The 21575-nt window shown below is 37.0% G+C and overlaps 1 protein-coding gene across 3 annotated transcripts in view; it reads right to left on the bottom strand.

Annotated features, from left to right (window-relative positions):
* Nucleotides 1–7092: 7092 nt before the first annotated feature.
* Nucleotides 7093–21575, bottom strand: part of SMAD4 (SMAD family member 4) — a 58679-nt gene continuing 44196 nt past the window's right edge. For 2 of the 3 annotated variants that reach the window (XM_002828226.6, XM_054537944.2), the window contains 2 exons: nt 15279–15417; nt 7093–13792 (listed from right to left, as the gene is read on the bottom strand). In XM_002828226.6, the coding sequence (XP_002828272.1) occupies nt 13581–13792; nt 15279–15417 (351 nt within the window). In that variant the 3' untranslated portion in view covers nt 7093–13580. Of the gene's footprint in view, nt 13793–14635; nt 14749–15278; nt 15418–21575 lie in introns of those variants that run through there. The other variant, XM_063716899.1, reaches the window with a different exon arrangement.

Raw genomic sequence — 21575 nt, 5'->3', positions numbered from 1 at the left:
TTCAAGTAAAGGCTTCCCCAGTGGCCCAGCAGCCCTAGGTCCCCAAACCCACAGGATATTTGTAAAAGGTTGTTACTGTCACAACCATTCTAGTTCTGAAGGTGGGGAGTGGGTTTGTGGGTACTCATTTTACCATTACACTGCATATCTTATATATTATGTTCCTTTTTATTTATCAAGTATTACACGGTATGTATGTATTTATGTATTTTGAGATGGAGTCTCCCTCTGTTGCCCAGGCTGGAGTGCAGTGGCGTGATCTCCGCTCACTGCAACCTCCACCTCTCGAGTTCAAGCGATTCTCCTGCCTCAGCCTCTCAAGTAGCTGGGATTACAGGAGCACACCACTACACCTAGCTAATTTTTTTGTATTTTTTGTAGAGACGGGGTTTCACTATGTTGGCCAAGCTGGTCTCAAACTCCTGGTCCCAAGCAATCCACACACGTTGGCCTCCCAAAGTGTTGGGATTCCGGGTGTAAGCCACCACCACACCCATCCCAGTATTGTTTTAATTGTTTAAAATTGTTTTAAATGCCAATAACTATAGCCAAAGGGGTTGTTTGCAAAGTTCTAAGGAATTTTGCAAAGGATATGGTTAGCACTGGAGCTCTCGTGGCTGATCCTCCTGCCTGTCAATTGACTCTTGCTTGTAGCCTGAGTCAGATGATGGTGATGCCAGCCATCCCTGACGCCAGGACGAGTGAGACAGATTCTGTCCCTGCTGAACTCCTGCTTCCTGGGCCCATCAGTAGATACTTGTGGAGAGGCTTGGCTGCCTTCCCTAATTTAAATCCCCTACTCTTACCATGCCTGCTGTTACATTTCTGTTTCAGGGATGTTTTTAGATTTGCCCGTTTCTATATGTTTTCACTGGCAACTCACTAAGGTCACATCCTCCAACTCTCGCTTTCACCTTTTTGGTCCCAAAGAAGAAACGTCAAGAATATTATCACTGAGGGTGAAGAGGTGTCCATAGATGACAACTATGAGGCAGCCCTAGAAAAATGCTAGTCCTAATTGGAGCTCTACGACACAGGGCCACCTCCAGAAGAGTCAATTAATTAATGGAACTGAAAGGTTGTCTGATGTGACTGACCACAATGAAGGAATTTTATTATTCTGTTGCAAAGTTGGGGGCTCAAATAAGAGCTACACAGAAAAACAAGCAAATGAACATATTGAGGCAATTAACTTCCAGAAAAAGGCAAAAAAGTTGTATAAGAAAGAAAATTGACAGAGTGGCCCAGCTGTGAATAACGAATTAATCAAAAGTTGTGATTTACTTTCTTCGGTGAATGGGTAATAATGGTGGTAGTAGTGGTATGAGAGAGCTAACTCAACATTTTCCAGAGTAAGAAGTCAGTAGATGTCTATATTTAATAATAAAAGAAAGATATGGCAATATGAGTATGCTATTTAGAAAGATGTGGGTAAACCCAGAAAAAACAGCTAAGAAACAGGAATGGGAGTGGAAAATGCGGAGGTAAGAGACTGTTGTCTTTCATCATAAGCCTCATAGTAATGACTTTTTAAAATTAAAACTTTGAGATAATTATAGATTCACATGCAGTTCTAAGAAATGACACTGAGCAATCCCATGTACCTTTAACACAGTTCCCCCAACAATAACATCTTGCTAAATGCTAGTACAATATCACACCAGGGTATCCACATTAATAGAGTCAAGACAGACAACATTTCCATCCCTAGAAGAATCTGTTACCCTTTTAGATTCACACCTACTTACTTCCCATCCCATGCTCTCCCTTGGCAACTACTGATCTGTTCTCCATTTTTGTAATTTTGTTATTTCAAGAACATTTTGTAAATAGAATAATCCGTCTTTTGGGAATGGCTTTTCACTCAACGTAATTCTCTAAATATTCATCAAGATTACTGCATGTATTAATAATTTGATCCTTTTTATTGCTGAGTAGTATTCCATGTGTGTATTACAGTTTATTCAACCATTCATCTGTGAAGGACATCTGTGCTGTTTCTAGTTTTTAGTTGGTATAAAGCTGCTATAAACATTCAGGTACGTTTTCACACTTCTCTGGGATAAATGCCCCGGATTACAGTTGGTGGGTTATATGGTACGTACATGTTTAGTTTCTTTAAAAGGAACTGCCAAAGTGTTTTTCAGGGTAGATGTACCATTTTACATGCCCACTAGCAATGGGTATATGTGGTCCATTTTCTCTGTATCCCCACTAGTAGCTGGTGCTGTCACTATTTTTTATTTTAGCCTTCCTGATTTCTGTGCGGTGATACGTCACTGTGGTTTTAATTTGCATTTTTCTAATAGCTAGTGATGTTGAACATCTTTTCATGTGCTTATTTGCCATTTGTATATCCTTTTTGGTGAAATGTCTTTTGTCCATTTTCTAATTGGATTTTTTTTTTATTGTTGAGTTTTGAGAATTCTTTATACATTCTAGACGTGAGACCTTAATTGGATATGTGGCTTGTAAATATTTTCTCCCCATCCAAAATTTGTCTTTTTATCCTCTTACTAGGGTCATTCACTGAGCAAAAGTTTTCCATTTTGATGAAATCCAATTGATCAGTTTTCCCATTTCTGAATTGAGCTTTTGGTGTCAGGTCTAAGAACTTCTTGCTTAATTCTAGATCCCAAAGATTTTGGTTATTTTCTAAAAGTTTTATAGTTTTACATTTTACGTATGTAGTGCATTTTTAGTTCATTTTTGTACAAGGTATAAGACTTGGGTCAACATTCATTTTTATGTGTGTCCAGTTTCTCCATCACCATTTGGTAAAAAGGCTAACTTTCCTCCACTGAATCGCTTTTGCATCTTTGTCAAAAATCAGCTGTGCGTATTTGTATGGATCAATTTCTGGGTTCTCTTTTGTTCCATTGGTCTATGTGTCTGTCCCTCTACCAATAACACACAATCTTGATTACTGTAGCTATAATATCTTAAAATCAGGTAGACTGATCCTTCCCACTTTATTCTTTTTTTCAACATTAACTATTCTAGTTTTTCTCTACACATAAACTTTAGAATAAGCTTGTTTGTACACAAATATATCTTGTTGAGATTTTGGTAGAAATTGCATTAAGCCTGTCAATTTTAATAAAATTGAGGGAGAATCGACATCTTTACCATGTTGTGTTTCAATCCATGAAGATGGTATGTTTCTCCATTTATTTAGATCTTTATGAGCATTGTGTAGTTCTTAGCATGTAAGTCCTATACATGTTTTTTAGACTGACACCTACTTCTTTTTTTAAGTGGTTGTAATTGGTATTGTATTTCTAATTTGTGTTCACACATTCATTGCTAATAATAAAATTTTTGTCTCTAGTGCTTGTATCTTGTGTTCTTGCTGGACTCATTTATTAGTTACTTGTTTAAAAATACATTCCTTGGAATTTTCTACATTGATAATCACATCATCTGCAAATAGGAACCACTTTGTTTCTTCCTTTCCAATCTGTATTTCCTTTTCATGCCTTATTACACTGGCTAGAACTTTCAGCATTATTTTGAAGAGTGGTAAAATCAGACATCCTTGACTTGTTCTCAGTCTTAGGCAGAAAGCATTCAGTTTTTCACCATTAGGCATAAAATGTTAGGTGCAGGTATTTGCTAGATGCTCTTTATCAAGTTGAGGAAGTCTCCCCTATTCCTATTTTTGTGAGTTTTTATCATGAATGGTTGTTGGATTTTGTCACGTGCTTTGCCTGCATCAACTGATAGGACAACATTTTTCTCCTTTAGTCTGACAATGTGATGGGTTAGATTGATTTTCAAACATGAAGCCTGGGATTCCTAGAATAAACCCCACTTGCTCATGATGCTTTTTTTTTAATAGGTTGCTGAATTCCATTTGCTAATGTTTTGTTAGGGATTTTTGTGTGAATATTCACAAGGGATATTGATCTGTAATTTTCTTTTTTTGTGTTATCTTTGAGTTTGTATTAAGGTAATATAAGTATCATAAAACGATTTGGGAAGTGTTTCCTTCTCTTCTGTTTCCTGGAAGACTACAGAATCAGTGTTATTTGGTAAGAATTCTCCAGTAAAACCATCTAGGCCTGATATTTTTGGGATTTTAAAATTAAGACTCTTATTTCCTTAATAGCTATAGACTTACTCAAATGATCTATTTCATATTGGATGAGTTGTGGTAGGTTTAAGAAATTGGTCTGTTTCAACTAGTTTGTCAATTTATGTGTGTAGAGTTGTTTGCAGCATCCTCTTATTATCCTTTTGATGTCTGCAGAGTCTAGTGATCTCCTGTTTCATTCCTCATATTGGAAATTTGTCTTCTTTGTGAGTCTTACTGAAGGTTTTTCCAATTTTAATTTTTCCAAATAAGCTATTTCATTGGTTTTCTCTAATGTTTTTGCTTCAATTTTATGATTTCTGTTCCTATCTTTATTTCCATCTTTTGGGCTGCTTTCAGTTAATTTTGCTTTTTTTTTTTTGAGACAGTTTCACTCTGTCACCCAGGCTGGAGTGCAATGGTTCAATCTCAGCTCACCATGACCTCCGCCTCCCAGGTTCAAGTGATTCTCGTGCCTCAGCCTCCCAAGTAGCTGGGATTACAGGCATGTGCAACCACGCCTGGCTAATTTTTGTATTTTTACTAGATATGGGGTTTCACCATGTTGGCCAGGCTGGTCTCAAACTCCCGATTTCAGGTGATCCGCCTGCCTCAGCCTCCCAAAGTGCTGGGATTACAGGCGTGAGCCACCGGACCCGGCCTTGCTCTCCTTTTTCCAGGTGCTTGAAGTTGGGGCTTAGAGTATTGAGATTTTCTCTTTTTTTCCTAAGGTTTGCATTTAGTGCTATAAAGTTCTCTTTCAGCACTGCTTTTGCTATATTCCACAAACATTGGTGTTTTATTTTAATTTTCATTCCGTTCATGGTTTTAATTTTCCTTGAGACTTCTTTGACCCATAGATTACTTACATTGTTTTAAGTGTTTGGAGATTTTCCTGTTATCTTTCTTCTGATGATTCCTAGTTTGATTACATTGTGGTCAGAGAAAACTTTGACTTCTTTTACACTTTGAGTTTTGTTTTATGGCCCATGATATGACCTATCTTGGTTTATGTTGTTAGCATTTGAAAGGTATATGAATGTTGCTGTTATTGGATGGCTTATCCTATAAATGTAAATTAGATCTTATTGGCCAATAGTAGTGAGTTCTTCTATATTCTTGATTTTATGTTTAATTCTTTTGATTGCTAAAAGAGAAATATTGTAGTCCTCAAATGTAGTTATGGATTTATCAATTTTTTTTTCACATATTTTACTGCTCTGTTGTTTGGTGCATACACATTTAGGATTCCTATGTCTTCCTCATGGACTGACCCTTTCATCATTATGTGTTCCTCTTATGGTATTTTCTTTGCTCTGAAATCTATTTTGATATTAGTATAGCCCATTACTGTTTTCTTTTAATGTTTAGCTGATATGTATCTTTCCATACTTTTTTCAGCTTGCCTTTATTGTTATGTGAAGTGAGTTTCTTGTAGACAGTATACAGTTGGGTCATGTTTTCTTGATCCACTCTGCCAGCATTTCTTTTAATTAGTATAGACCATTTATATTAATGTAATTATTCATATGTTAGCGTCTAAATCTCCCATTTTCCATTTACCTTTGTTCTGTTGTTTCTGTGTTCTTTTTCCTGCCTTATCCTCAGTTACTTTTTGAGAATTCTCAACATTTTTGAGAATTTCATTTTATCTGTAATGATTTTGTGTATACATCTTTGTATACTTTTTTCAGTACTTGTACTAGGAATTTCATTATATATTCATAACATCACAGTCTACTACTGTCATTTTACAGTTTGGGTGAAATGTAGAAAACCTATATTCCTATAGGTTCCTTTACTCTTACCTGTTTATAATTGTTTTAAATATTTCCTCTATAAACATTTTGAACCACCTCAGGCAGTGTTATAATTTTTGTTTCAACTATCAAATGTAATTTGGAAAACTCAAGTTGAGAAGGAAATCCTACTTACCGATATTTTTGCTTACCATGTTTTTTTGGGGTTTTTGTTTTTTTCCTTCCTGATGTTTCAACTTTCCTTCCAACATTATTTCCTTTGTGCTTGGGGAACTTCCTTTACTACCATTCGATTAAGGTAGGTCTGTTGGCAATGGATAGTCTGCTCTCCTTGAACCCCTCTTGTCCATCTGTCTGAGACCTAGTGGTGGCCCAACAAAACTATCAAAATACAGATGTGGATGCCACTCCAAAAGTAGGCCAGAACTAATGGAATTATTCTTTTAAAATACAAAGGGCTGAGGAGAAAGGGCATTACAATTTAACAGTAAGACAACAGGGGTGGGAAAGGTTTGAAGAAGTGATGGAGATGCCCTAAGCTTTGAGACTGCCATTTATTGAGAGAGGTGTGATGTGGGAGGAGATGGAATTAAGCACAAAGAATTAAGGGTCAAGAGCAGAAGGCAGAGACACACACAACTGCCCTTTCACCTGAAGTGCTCCACAATGTTTGTTTTTCCTTTTTCTCAACTGAATGCTAACCTACTATCCTTTCCAAGTTCTAGCCTAAAATACTATAAATTTCAGGTTAGCAAACAGGTGAGAAGAAATCTCTCAGCCCGATAAACTCTCTGAAACTCACGTCAGCAAGCTTAGAAATAAGATGTTGATGTGGTCGTGTTATACACAAGCCACTGCCACGGAATCTACTTACCTGACCACCACTCCCCTCCCACTGACCCCTATTTCACAGAGAAGGCAGATGGGAGAGAAACAGCTTTCCTTATCCCTTAGCTGGACAATGAAAGGGTCTCCAATTTCCAATTTGTACCTCTCCTTTAAGCATCCTGGTTCTTGGAATCCCCTAGCACCCATCTCTCTGATCACCATCACTTCACCTTCTCCTTTTAAAAATGAGAAAAGAATGGGGACTGTTATTCCAGGGTCATATTTTAAATGTCACATTTCCCATTTCAGTGGCCACAAGGCAATAAAGGAAAATGTTGACCTAAAGTTTGAAAATTCTCTAAGTGATTAGAAACCCTTTCCAGATCCAAGACATCCACAAGCTTAAGAAAAAGAATGAGCACATAATGATTTAGTTGGCTTTCTCTTTTAATCAAAAACATACTTTGTTACAGAGTTCTCAAGAAAGGTTCAACTATTTTTTAGCCACAGACTTTAACCAGGCAAAAGTATACAGAAAGCCACAAAGGAACTCCTGGGACTTTCAACTGACCAGTTGTCCCAAAAGCAGAAGCTAAGAGTGGCTCTTCTCTGGCTTCTGGCATAGCTGCATTCCTCTGAATTTAGGGGAGGAAACAGTTGGGAAATACCACCACCAAATCTGTCCCCAACCCCCAACTCACTTCTTCTAAACTGGGCTCTGCAGCCCACCAGGTTTTCATCATCTATAAGCATTCACACTTTTCCCTTAAATCACATGTCCAATGCATTGAACAGAACTCAACACTTGAAGAAAGTTTGCCAACTCCATGTTTAGTCTTAATCAATCCAAGCCCATGAGTCCTTCTATCAATGACAAGCAGCCTTTGCAACAGCAGCTGGTTTCATCCCTTCCTCTCCAGCTACCACAAAGCTGGCCTCTACCAGGACTCCCCAACCCCCCACCCTCAACCCAGCCCCAAGGAAGGCTCCCAGGTCCTTGAAAATATGAAGTTCATTAATTGTACTCATCCAAGGGTAGGCTAGAAGAGAGCTCTGAATGATCCAGTCAAAAGTCACTTAATCAAAATGGACCTAAAAAGAGCCAAAAAGAAAGTTAATAATCATCTACTGGTATTGTTTTCTTGAGTCATATAAACCAGTTTAATTGACGCGGTTCAGGGGAATTTCCTTGTTTTGAGCATAATATCACTAGGCATTAACAACAGGTTTTCAATCCATTTTCACTGAAAAAAAAAATTACAAGCACACACCACTTAGGAGTGTGGTGTCACACACACCAACTCAAAAGCTAGAATGTCATGACTCGAAAGCCTTAATAAACTCTGACCTGTGTGTGTGTGTGTGTGTGTGTGTGTGTATGTGTTTAAGTGTTTATTGCAGCCCCTAAGGTGGTGCTAGGCCTTTGGTTAAAATTAAGTCTTAAGGGCATACTATGTAACCTTTTGTCCATAAAAGAACAGTAATAAAATATCAAGCCTAGTCTCCTTTGAATAACATGGAAATAAGTAAAAAGCCCCCTCAAACAGCAGAACAAAGATAAGGAAGAAATCCAAAACTGCTGCAAGGTAGCCAAGGTCACTTAGAATTTCAGAGCTGGAATAATTAATCTACTCCAACTCCCTCATTTTACAGATGAGGCAACTAAGGCCCAGAGAAGGTAAATGACTTGCCCAAAGGTCACACATCAAATTCGTGGCAGAGGGCAAACTAGAGAGTGCAACTGTCTGGCCCAACCCAGAGCCATTACTTTCAGGTTGAACAAGAACACTGGCTCTGGACCTATTGAAAAAGCATTTAAATAAACGGTGTGAAAAGTATCCGCATCAACAGAGAGAAATGATTGTCTTCACCAAAGGTTTTCCTTAGTCCTTACTACATTAGAAAAAAAAAAAGAAAAAAAAAAAAGGACAAAAAGTTTCATTCATTCATTCAAGTCTGATGTTAAAATCCCTGAAAACACTAGCAATTACTTTAGCTACTCCTTGGGGCAGGATGTCAGACCCTCAATTCTCATAAAGGCACCTATAGGTCATAAATATCCGTACAGGAGTAAGGCCAGAAGGCAGGGCTTCAAAGGGGACACCAAAACAAAACAAATGGCCTTAGTTTCCCAAGGTTTGTTTTGCTTTGTTGTGTGTTGTTTGCTGGTGTCCTCCAGGCAATGGTATTGCCTCTGGCTACTGATGCTAATTTAGTAACCCTTGTAACCCCAGTTTTTGTAAGAGCAGCATTCAAGTGGAAGCAATGAAACCTTTCAAAATATTATTCTAAGGGGGAAAATATGAATATGACTCACTTCTCTCTATCTCAACTACCTGAAACTCAGCAAGAATCAGGAAGCACTCTAAGCTACATCAAACTGATATCAAATGCCAATGCAATGAGGTCTTTTTCAGCACTTCACAGGAAAGTGTCTTGGGTCCTGTCCCAGAGTTTGTACTTGTGTTTTAAAGAACGTTCTAATAAGTTTGGTTATCTGGTTTCCTTGCCTAAGCAGTCAGAAATGAAGAATCAGAAAGAGAAGAAAATGCTAAAAGGAGACACACTAACACTCACATATGAATGGTAGTTATCAGAGAGGGAAGAGACCAGGAGGGGAGAAGCGGGTTAAAAAAAAAAAACTAAAAATTCAAAACCATAGCTGTCTGAGACCATTTAGTAAAGGCAACACAGTCCTGCCTGTTTTAGAAGCCCCTGAAGTCCACAAAGATAGCCAAGCACAAAAAGAAATGTTACCATCTAGTATATCCTCTGATATACATATTAAGTAACTCCACCAAAAAAAGGCTAAAAATTAAAACGTTTTACCGCTTAAATAAGGCAATTCTGGATGATGTGGAAAATTTCACTCCACAGTGATTCCAGATAAACAAGATAAGCAACCTAGCAGCACTGGGACAACTGCTAGGGATAAGGCTGGGCCTAGGATGCCGCTTTGTGGATGAATAAGGCCATGGACTTTTTACATACTTCTTGGTATGTTCAAAGAAATTACTTACTTATCAGGGAAAAAACTGGAAAGGCTTGCACAAGATTGTCATAGCCTATTCTCTATAGTCTTTGCAAAAGAGGATATAAGATTATTTAGATAGCTATCTGCAACAAGATGGATTCTGCCTTTACGGGAAAAAAAAAAATGCATTACTTTAAGCTGAGTGTACCCCACCTACAAAATAATTGTTAACTGGCTTTAGAGGTAATTGCTTTCATATACTCATTTACCTCCATAACCTAAATTTACCATTTTCCCAATCCGCTATCATTAAATAAAATGCCAATAAAGTTGGCAATAATGAAGGGAGCAAACTAGAAATTATCAACAAGAACTCTGTTCCACTCAGAGAATAAAACTGCTTCTCCCAAAAGGCTCTCAGAAAGGGTGTGAACTAATGTGACTTTGCATAAAATAGTGAGTAACTATTAACCAGTTACCATCAAACCAGGCACAGAAACATTTCTTAACCATTTTATTCTTTAACCTCCATAGATACTTAAGGAGCATTATAGTAAAATGTAAAATTTTCCTTCCCCAGATGACCATAGTCAAAGATACCTGCAACTCACCTTCCTACAAATAGCAATAAACTTTAAAAATAATAAGATGTATATCATCTGGGAGACAGGACATTTTATTTTGCCTTCAAAACTTGTATTACAAACACCCCCCTTTACACACCACACCCTGCCCCACAAAAATGGATTTAAAGTCTGAAATGCAACACAGCTAATATGAATTCAGTTTACTCAGATGACTCAAGTATGGCTCTCCTCAAGCCAGACCATGCAACCTGTAAATCTGCACTGTTGACAGGAGGAATGGGATAGGCAACCTATTTAGTGGTTACAGCAATACAAAAGAGCCATGTTTCTGGAAAAAGCAAGGTTATATGGCAGTGATTTATTGTCATTATCTTTGTATACCAGGGGCGGTAAACTATTAAAAATGAGATAGACTATATCCCACGACCTACTCCCCGGAAAATAAAGGCAACACCATGAAGGATTCCCTTTGATAATGCACTGAAAGGCACTGGACAAACATGGAATGAGGTCTTACGGTGGGTGTACATGGCTTATCTCTCATTCAGCTTGCACTGAAATTCAACATTTTGAGAGTCTTTGAGATATGAATTAGCTAGAAAAAACCCACCCAGAACCAGAACCTCATAATTTTACCCTTAAAGTAGACATAAAATTTTAAACCTGTGAGAATCTTTAGTCTTATTCATCAAAGATGACTACCACTAAGAAATAGAAATATAGATTAACAACCAAGCTCTCAGGAATAGCTGATCATAACATACTAGATGTTTTCTCAAAAGCGTGTGACTAAATCTAGGTACAAATATAAGCACTTAACAACCAGAAGTATTTCTGTACTTTATGGCTCTTAGTAGAAAGAAACCAAGATAGGTGGCTTGGCTCCAAAGAGACACTTCTTAACAAATATTTTCCACATGCTTTCCCCAGATGATTAAACATGAAAACTTTCCTTAAAGTAGAAAAGGGAACAATGAGGCCAGGTACAGTGGCTCACGCCTGTAATCCCAGCACTTTGGGAGGCCGAGGTGGGCGGATCACTTGAGGTCAAGAGTCCAAGACCAGCCTGGCCAACAGGCGAAACCCCGACTCTACTAAAACTACAAAAATTAGCCAGGCATGGTGGCGGGCACCTTTAATCCCAGCTACCAGGGAGGCTGAGGCAGGAGAATCAGCTGAACCCAGGAGGCAGAGGTTGCAGTGAGCTGAGATCATACCACTGCACTCCTGCCTGGGCAACACAGCAAGACTCCATCTCAAAAAAAAGAAGCAATGAATTATGTCAATGTATGATTAAGGTTTTAATCAAATCATCTGGATTTTTAAAAATCTGTTATTCTAAAACTCACTCCTATTCCTCATTCACAGTAAAATGGACCTAAAGTTAGCAATTTCTAGAGAAGATGTCTTTTTATAAAACTGCCAATAAAACTTAAATCACCAAACTTTTACAGAAGAAAATTAGGTTTTTACTGAAAGAATTTGTAAGTAATCAAGAGTACAAACGAGTTGATAGATAAGTTATTTAAAGACAAAAGTCATGTAGCTTGGAAGAAGATCTATGTTTAAATCACAGAAAGTAAGCAAACCCAGTGGTTTCTAGGATGGTCTATTTAAAAGACCTTCTGAGCAAGGCAGTAGAAGCTGTGTTCATTCCAGGTGATATAAGGAGGACTATCATCACACAAGTGTTTCTATAGCTAAAAGTCCTCCAGGCAAAAGTAAAAGCATCTGAAAGATAATCCTTGATTTTATTTCATACTATTTATCCTGTAGACAATCTATTTATCATCTTGTAGACAATCAGGCCTACTTCTGCTATAGTAAAATAAAAATTCAAAAAAAAAAAAAAAAAAACTCTACACATGATACACAATGTCCATGGGGAAGTCCTGGTAGAGTGTGAGGGAAAAAAACAAAGCTGCCCAATAGAACTGGCTGTTGCCTGTCATTTAGTAGAAGGTACCTCATCACTGAGATTGGACTCAAAAGTGCAAAAGAAAAAAAAATCTTAAAAATCAAACCTAGAATTCAACTTTGTATGTTGAGATTCAGTTTTATTTATGCTACCAGCTAGGTAAAAAGCATACATATTGCGTCTGTGGTACAGTCAATATATCTGCAACTTTTCTACTTAAATTCTCTATACAAAGTCACTGCCAGTTGATATGATCATTGATGGCAAAGGGCGTAGAATAACCAAAAGATATAAAAAAGTTTGCAGTCTTGCCCCAAGATACAAAAACTGAATTTTAAACAATATCGTAACATACATGATTTAAACATTATACCAAAAAAAGTCACATCAAATCAAGTACAAAAATATCCAAACTACCTATTATGAACTGTAATGTTTCCATTATTCTGCACAGTATTTAACATAGAATTTAGCAGTTTCCAAAATATTCAGTTTATTCATTATTTAGTTTAAGCATTGCCACCTTTGCAGAACAGTGAGACATTAGGTAGAGTGACGCCGCTTTTAGTGTTTTAAAAAATACAAAACCTTTCCCTATGAATGAAGGAAAAGAAATTCCTCTTATAGATGCTTCTTAGCAACCAACCTTGTGCCTAGAAATACAGAAGAATATAACTACTGTTTAACAGGGGAAAAGTATACTTCTTCATAAACAGTCATCCATTAGGAATAACAAATGTAATTGTAAATGACTTTTTTTGTCTGGTAATTTTAAGGGATTCTCAATATACACACAGGTTAGAGTTTTTTGCCTTGGCAAAAACAAAACTGAAGTTGCAAGACAATCTGAATTGAAATCATCTTCACTAATATAACTTGCAAAAAATATTTTGGATGAAAGATTACAATACATTAACTTACTTTTTAAACACAGAGTAAAGTTACTCTTGGTAAAATTAACTCACCCACATGGCACATTATTTTTGAAGTATGTTCAACAATAACAACTTGTACACAAAATAACATAGGTGAATTAACTTTGAGAACTTCTCTGCCTTTAAAATCAGCAATACTGGATTTATTCTGTAGAATGATATACATATCGATGTTCTGCAGATAAAAGGCTCTAAGACATTTTAAAGGGCTAAATTTTCTAGCACTGGAATGATTCCTTCATACATAACAGGTGAAGAATTAATAAGAATGTGTTTCTCCTAATCTTCAAGCTCTGAGCCATGCCTGAAAAGTTCTGAACAGGAAAAAAAAAATTGTTTTAATCCAGTTTCCGTCTGCTAGGAGCAAGGCAGCAAACACATTTTCAACCCTTTATGAAAAGATAAAGCAGAACAAAAGTGAAATATATCTTCAGATTATAAACAGGATTGTATTTTGTAGTCCACCATCCTGATAAGGTTAAGGGCCCCAATGGTAAAAGACCTCAGTCTAAAGGTTGTGGGTCTGCAATCGGCATGGTATGAAGTACTTCGTCGAGGAGCTGGAGGGCCCGGTGTAAGTGAATTTCAATCCAGCAAGGTGTTTCTTTGATGCTCTGTCTTGGGTAATCCGGTCCCCAGCCTTTCACAAAACTCATCCTGAGTATGCATAAGCGACGAAGGTCATCAACACCAATTCCAGCAGCAGCTGACAGACCTAACAGAAAAGATTTGGAAGACATCAGAGGGACAGGGGGTGATCTCTTCCCATCCTCCCTACATTCTAAATTAATCAAGTGACCAGCTTTCTGTATTTCATTCTCCTCAGCATATAACTTCTCTGCTAAAGTGCCAAGAAGTAACAGTAGATCTAAACTTTATCAACAAGCTGAACACCTTTGGTTAAAGGAACTTTACATTCCACATGTGTCTTCTAGCTACGACAAATTATAAGGTAAATTACCACAATCCACCAACACCTCACCTATTTTTCTCTTTAGAAGTGGAGGTGAAGGGATAAGAAACAACTTGTTTTTAAGAGGTAGTGCATGTCCACAGGTTGCTTCTAAAAACCTTACTGTCTAAACAGCCTAGTTCAGAATAAGACATAACTAATAATGAAGCAGTTAATATTCTTAGTTCCACTAAGACCTCTTAGATGACCGAGATGAAGTCTCTCTCTCAATTTCAAAGTGTAACAGAGTAATACACTATTTACTCAGTGGTGGCAACTGATGAGAATATGAAATTTAATAATAGTTCTGGATTCTTCAGTAAAAGCATGTTTATAACACTGAAACCAGCAAATTAATGGTTTAGATCCCCAAATTTTAAAAAATCAAATTCTCTCAATGAATATGCCTAATCTACCTCTAAATTGTAAACTCCTGAACATAAGTCACAATTGGAGACTGCATCTAATTTTCCAGTCAGAACATACAGTCATATACTCCATCTGCATTCATCAATATTACAATGAAACTAATGGGAGGAATTTGCATGTACTGTAGAGAAACCTGCAGGGCCACTGCAGTTTTCTTAGCCAGTGTGATTTGCTTACCACACTGAAGAGGTTAAGAACAGGGGTTGAATGAATCACTAGTTATGCCTTCAGACGTGGAAGATGGGTGCCACGTGTTTCCATCATAAAAGTCTATAGTCAGGAGTTTAACTCTGCAGTAAAAAATTCCCCATCAGTGTGAAACCTGGCACACAGTTCAATTTTACCCTAAAATTAAAAAAAAGTCTACAAGTTATCAAAATACCACCCTCACTTAGTTTTCTCTCCATGTTTAGCATACTTTAAAAAAAAAATTGGAAAAGTGTCCAATTCTGAAATTGAAATATGCTTTCCTTACTAGAATAAAGCCAAGCACTTCAGTGATTACAACCCACCCTGGCTGGTGAGGCAGGAATTATAATAAGCATCAACAAAAAAGGAGGAGATGGAACAGTATAATATAATCATCATCCCCTTTCTCCTTTATCCCATACTCCATTTTTGATACAAAAAGAATGCAAACAGGGTCATAGGCAAAAAGCAACTATTACAGAAGAACAGATTTTACCAATTCAAAAATGTTATCATCCCAGTAAAAAGAACTTTAATTTCTATTATTGCTCAAAGAAACTAATCAACTGAGTAAATCAAGATAAAAATATCAACTATTATACCTTAAAAAAAAAATCAAAAGCATACTTACTGATAGCTGGAGCTATTCCACCTACTGATCCCGGGCCAGGGATGTTTCCTGCCACGGCTGCTGCCTGGGCAGCTGCTGCAGCTTGTGCAGTGGCCGCCTGCTGCTGCATCTGTCGATGACACTGACGCAAATCAAAGACCTTTTAAGAAAAAACATTTCATATTATGAGTCCATAAAGAAAAATTCCATACATCAAAAACCAATGCCTGACTTATTTAAAACTCAGTTTCATTAAACCTCTCACATGAAAAGAATTAATTAAAACATGCAAACTTTTATGTACATTGTGATTGGTCTAAAACTAGTTAGGAAAGGTGGCTTGGAGCTCACCAAGAAGATCATGTCAACATCATGATGGCTTTGGCTGCCACATGCCCTGTATCTTTTATCTAGTTCGATGTGGGTCAGCTATTACTGTCCTTGTGAAAATCTGTGTAAAATGTACAATTAAGAAGTCCCCTTCCCCCTTCCATAACCAAATTGCTGAATTTTCCTTAGGCTAGAGTTGATAGCTTTGGTCGCCTGGCCAACTTTTTGTCTTATCATTCTTGCTTATTTGGAGGAGTTTAACAAAATGGCACTGTCGCTATATAAGAGAGATCAACATTTTTCAGAGATGCGTACTTTAGCAAACAGAAGCAAAATAATATCCAGGACTTGTTTTAAAATACTTAAGAGAAGAAACAACAACAACAAAAAAGACTAGATCAAACAAATATAAAATTGTAACTACTTAATCCATGTGATGGGTATATGGGATTTCATTAGTTTCTCTCTACATTTCTTTGTTTGTAAATGTTCATAATTTTTAAGGAAAAAAAAAAGGCCCAGTTTTAAATCCCATCACTGATATCTGCTAATTATATGGGTTGAGTTTCTTTTATCTATAAAATGGGAATGCTAAGTGTACATACTTTCATAAGGTTGTTGCAAACTTGGCATGGTATACAGTTACTTATTTTGTTTTTAGCCTCCCCTGTAGTCATTTATCTTTCAGGATGAGTTAAGGAGTTAATAAATAATTTTACTTTTATCAACCAAGTGAAGAACTGGCATAGTAAGGAAGGGGTTGCCATATCTACCCTTATATTTATGAAAGTACTGGAATGTTCTTTTAATACGCAACAAATTACAGATAATAAATCACATCACCTTTTTTTCTGGGGGAAAAAATCTTCCTAAAATATTTGCTTATTTGCATTTTTAAAAAGCATTGGAAGATTACACAAAAAGAATTTGCAGGAAAGGAGAACAAGGACAGGTTCTGAAGCAAGGCTGCTCAATGTCCACTGTTTTTAAATCACTTTAATTTCTGAACCATGTGGCTATACTCCCTATTCTAAAAGAACATGAATATTTTTTAAAGTCCCATTACATACATAAGGGGCCCAATACAAGCAAGCATAATTAATCTTGAAAATAAGAGAAATCTGAGAATGCATAATTTATTAGTTGATGACAAACAATAGTTTTAGAACTTAAACCATAATTTTCAGATGCTTGAAAAAATTCTGATCATCTTCAACCATGATATTTACATGAACCACAAAAACATACAATAATATACTCTCTCCAAATAACAAATTGCACTCCTACTTACTCCTATTTCTCTACTCAGTGTCCATTTCCTCAAAAAACCTTTCCCAATTAGCACCAATGAAGGCCAACACTTAGACTACCCCATTCTTTGAAGAGATATCAATTTGTCCAATATACATGTATTTCCTGGACTATTAGGTCCTAAAATATTTTAGGACCTAATATACATTTATGTATTAGGACCTAATATACATGTATGTATTTCCTGGACTATTAGGTCCTAAAATACTTTAGTAAAGAAAGCAATGACAGGGGCATGGTGGCAGATGCCTGTAATCCCAGCACTTTGGGAGGCCCAGGTGGGAGGATCACTTGAGCCCGGGAGTTCAAGACCAGCTAAGACCCCATCTCCACAAAAAAATTTAAATTTAAAAGAAAGCATGACAAAGTCAGGTTCTAGAAATCAGAAAGCCCACAACACCCAGAAGTGAAACCACTAATTCCTCAAATTTCTCACAGTCCATTAGTTTCAGAACTTCTAGGCTATGACACTTGGAAGGCATTACCCAGTACAGAACAAAGCAGGGACTCAAACATTTGAAAAGGTAAATAGCTCTACAGCCACTTTTTTAAATAAGTAAATTAATGAACTTTACTTTTTAGAGCAGTTTTAGGTTCACAGCACAATTAAGCAGAAAGTACAGAGTCCCTGTCCCCACACACAACCTTCCCGCACTATCAACATCCCCACTACAGGGCACAATTGTTACAATCAATGAATTTATACTGACACATCATTATCACCCAAAACCCAGTTTACGTAAGGGTTCACTCTTGGTGTTGTACATTCTATGGGTTTGTACACATTTATGATGCTGAACAACTTTTCATATGCTTGTTTGCCATACGTGTATCTTCTTTGGTGAGGTGTTTGTTCACGTCTTTTGCCTTTTTTTTTTTTTTTTTTGTTAAGATGGGGTCTTGCTATGTTGCCCAAGCTGGTCTTGAACACCTAGGCTCAAGGGTCCTCCCACATGAGCCTCCCAACTAGCCGGGACTACAGGCACATGCCACCATGCCTGGCTAATTTTTTTTTTTTTTTTTTTTTAGTAGAGATGAGGTCTTGCTGTTGCCCAGGCTGATCTTGAACTACTCCTGGGCTCAAGCAATCCTCCTACCTTGACCTCCCAAAGTGCTGGGATTATAGGAGTCAATCACTATGCCCAGTCTATTCTGCCCATTTTTTAACTGCATTGTTTATTTTATTGTTGAGTTTTAAGAGTTCTTTGTAATTTTGGATAACAGTCCTTTACTAGATGTGTCTTTTGCAAATATTTTCACCCAGTCTGTGGCTTGTCTTCTCATTCTCTGACCCTGTCTTTCACAGAGCAGAAGTGTTTCATTTCAATGAAGTCAGGCCTATCAATTCTTTCCTTCATGGATCATGCCTTTGATGTTGTATCTTAAAAGTTCTCGCTTTTTCTCTTGGCCAGGCACAGTGGCTCTCGCCTGTAATCCCAGCACTTTGGGAGGCCGAGGCAGGCGGATCACTTGAGGTCAGGAGCTCCTGACCAGCCTGGCCAACATGGTGAAACCCCATCTCTACCAAAAATGCAAAAATTAGCCAGGCACGGTGGCACAAGCTTCTAATCCCAGATACTTGGGAGGCTGAGACAGGAGAATCCCTTAAACCCGGGAGGCGGAGGTTGCAGTGAGCCAAGATGGCGCCACTACACTCCAGCCTGGGCAACAGAGCAAGACTCCGTCTCAAAAAAAAAGTTCTCACTTTTTCTCTTATATTATCTTCTAGAAGTTTTATAGTTTTTTGTTTTACATTTAGGTCTCTACAACCACTTTTTTTTAACCATCACTAACCAAGTATGGTGTGTATATATATATATATATATATAATGTCATCTGGGAGTAGGGAATAAAACTATAATCTGCAAGATTCAAGTATGCCTTTAACATTAACACTCCCCCACCCCCACGAGTCATTTAAAAAAATAACCAAGTAATATGTCACACACAGGCTCTCTCCAATGTGTTGTAAATAATCGCAATTAGGATTGTTTCTGCCTGAATCTATGCTAACATCAGCAGCACATTATTACAGGTTACCCACATGGATTAAACTTTATGACTTGCATCTGCAGATGCAGTAAAAATGATTCATTGGGCACCTCAGCAAACCTTCCTTCCACAGATTATTTACGTAATTATAGCGCTCATACCAGAAGACCTAAAATTATTCAGTTAGGTTCACTAATAACTAAAACCTGCGTTGCCTCCTGACTTCACACTGTAACTGATAACCGATACCATAACAGATTCCATTTGTTACACTGGATGATAAAAATTAAAGCTATTATTGAAATGCTACTGTCTTACTTTCATAATCTGACTAAATTGTTGACAACGGCAATTCAAAGTAATCAAAGGCTTTAAATATTTTTTTTGGCCCAGATCCAAAAAATATTTCTGACTACCACTCCTGAGCTAATTTCTGCTTTATTTAACCATGTTTTCTGAATTTATTACAAACCCGTTACTTAACAAAGATGTGTGTCTCATAAAGATCACTGTCAACATCTTTAGGATATTGTCTTTTACAACCAGGAGTCAAATTTTGCCATTTTCCTTTGACAAGGCTTAAATGCAATACTATATAATCTTAAATTAACACTAGGAAACAGTAATCCAGAATGAAAAATGCACCTGAACATAAATAACATTGTGCTAAGGACATTCTAAGTTCTACCTGACTTAGGGAATCACAATGAGTGATAATTGGGAATAAATTTAAATGAGGTTCATAGTACCCTCTGACCCAGCCCACCAGTGGTTTAGAAGCATCTGCTGCCCCTTCCTCTAAAATAAATGTGTTCAAAAACAAACCTAACTCAATGTTAACAGAGAAAGTTTGCAAATCAAAACTACCATAATAAGATTATACTTCACACCTACTACAATGGCTAAAATAAAAAAGATAACAAGTACTGATGAGACTGTAGAGAAATTGGAACCCTCACACCCTGCTAGTGAGAATGTAAAGTGGTACAGCCATTTTGTAAAACAGTCTATCAGTTTCTCAAAAAGTTTACATAGACTTATCTTACAATCCAGCAATTCCACTTTTAGGTATGTACCCAAGAGAAATGAAAACACACAAATACTTATACACAAATGTTCATAGCAGTATCCTTCATAACATAGCCAAAAAGTGGAAATCAAGTCCATCAATGGATAAACTGACGAACAAAATGTGTGTGGAGCACTATTCAGCCATAAAACGGAGTGAAGAATTGATATGTGCTACATGGATGAAGCTTGAAGCATTATGCTTAGTGAAAAGAAGCAAGTCATAAAAGACTACATTACATAATTCTCTTCTATATAAAATGCCCTGAATAGGCAAATCTACACAGACAGAGAGTAGAATAGGGGTTGTCTAGAGCTAATGGAAATGGAGATTTCGGGGTGATAGTTAAAAGGGTATATGGAGTTTTTTTCCGCAGTCACGAAAATGCTCCAAAATTGAGAGTAGTAATGACTGCACAATGTTGTGAATATACTAACAATCATCGAATTGTACAATTTAAATGGGTGACTTGTATGTCATGTGAATTATCTCTCAAAATCTCAATAAAGCTATTAAAAACTTGAAACGCCCAGTGCTAAATAACACAAAACAAAACATATTTTACTTTTGAAAGAAAAGAACAAGGCCACTTAAAGAGAATTCAAACATTTGCTTCATTTAAAGCTTGTAAAATGTCATTTCATTACATCAGATTTTCATAAGTATAAAATGACTACTATGTCATGAGAGAAGCAGGAAAAAAAGTCAACTTAGAAGGGGGAAAAAAAACAATTTAGTCCTAGCTTCTTGGCTTATAAAATGAAATTATGGCTCTCCAAGTCTGTTTTCCTCATTTTAATTAAAAAGGGGAATGTGTGTGTGTGTGTGTGTGTGTGTGTGTGTATGCACACACGTTTGTGTACTCAAAGTGTGGGCACTCCTTCCGGGGTGCATGTTATCTACATACAATTTACCCCAATAATATCATCTCCCGTGAAAATCTGGTAACTTACAAATCCCTTAGTTACTGCTACCCAAAAAACGAATGAAGAAAATGCCAATGGTTAAATTTTAAGGTATACAGTATTCCTCCCTTATCCATGGGGGATATGTTCCAAGACTTCCAGTGGATGCATGAAACTTTAGATAGTACTGTGCATATACTATGTTTTTTCCTATACATACATACCTCGTAATGAAGTTTAACTTACAAATTAGGCATAGTAAGAGATTAACAACAACAGGTAATAATAGAACAATGTTAACAATATGCCAGCATCATTACCCTTGCACTTTGGGACCATTATGAACTAAATAAAGGTTACTGGATGACAAGCACTGTGAGACCATGACAGTCAATCTGAAAACTGAGCTCACTGCTCAGTGACTAATGGGTGGGTAGTGTAGACAGCATGGATATGCTGGGCAAAAGGTTTTACATCCCAAGCAGAATGGAGTGAGATTTCATCATCTACTCAGAACAGTGCACATTTTAAAACTTATGAACTGTTTCTGGAATTTTTCATTTAATATTTTTGGACTGTGGTTGACCATGGATACCTGAAGCTATGGAAAGTGAAATTGTGGATAGGGGTTGTACTTGTAACTGTCTCTTTCTGACTAGTAAGACTCTTCTAAAGAACAGTAATATACTTGTTAAACAGAAATAATTATTT

This window comes from Pongo abelii, chromosome 17, assembly GCF_028885655.2.
Source record: "Pongo abelii isolate AG06213 chromosome 17, NHGRI_mPonAbe1-v2.0_pri, whole genome shotgun sequence".
Classification (NCBI taxonomy): Eukaryota; Metazoa; Chordata; class Mammalia; order Primates; family Hominidae; genus Pongo; species Pongo abelii.
The sequence above is the reverse complement of the archived record's forward strand: the minus strand, read 5'-3'. Positions and strand labels throughout refer to the sequence as shown.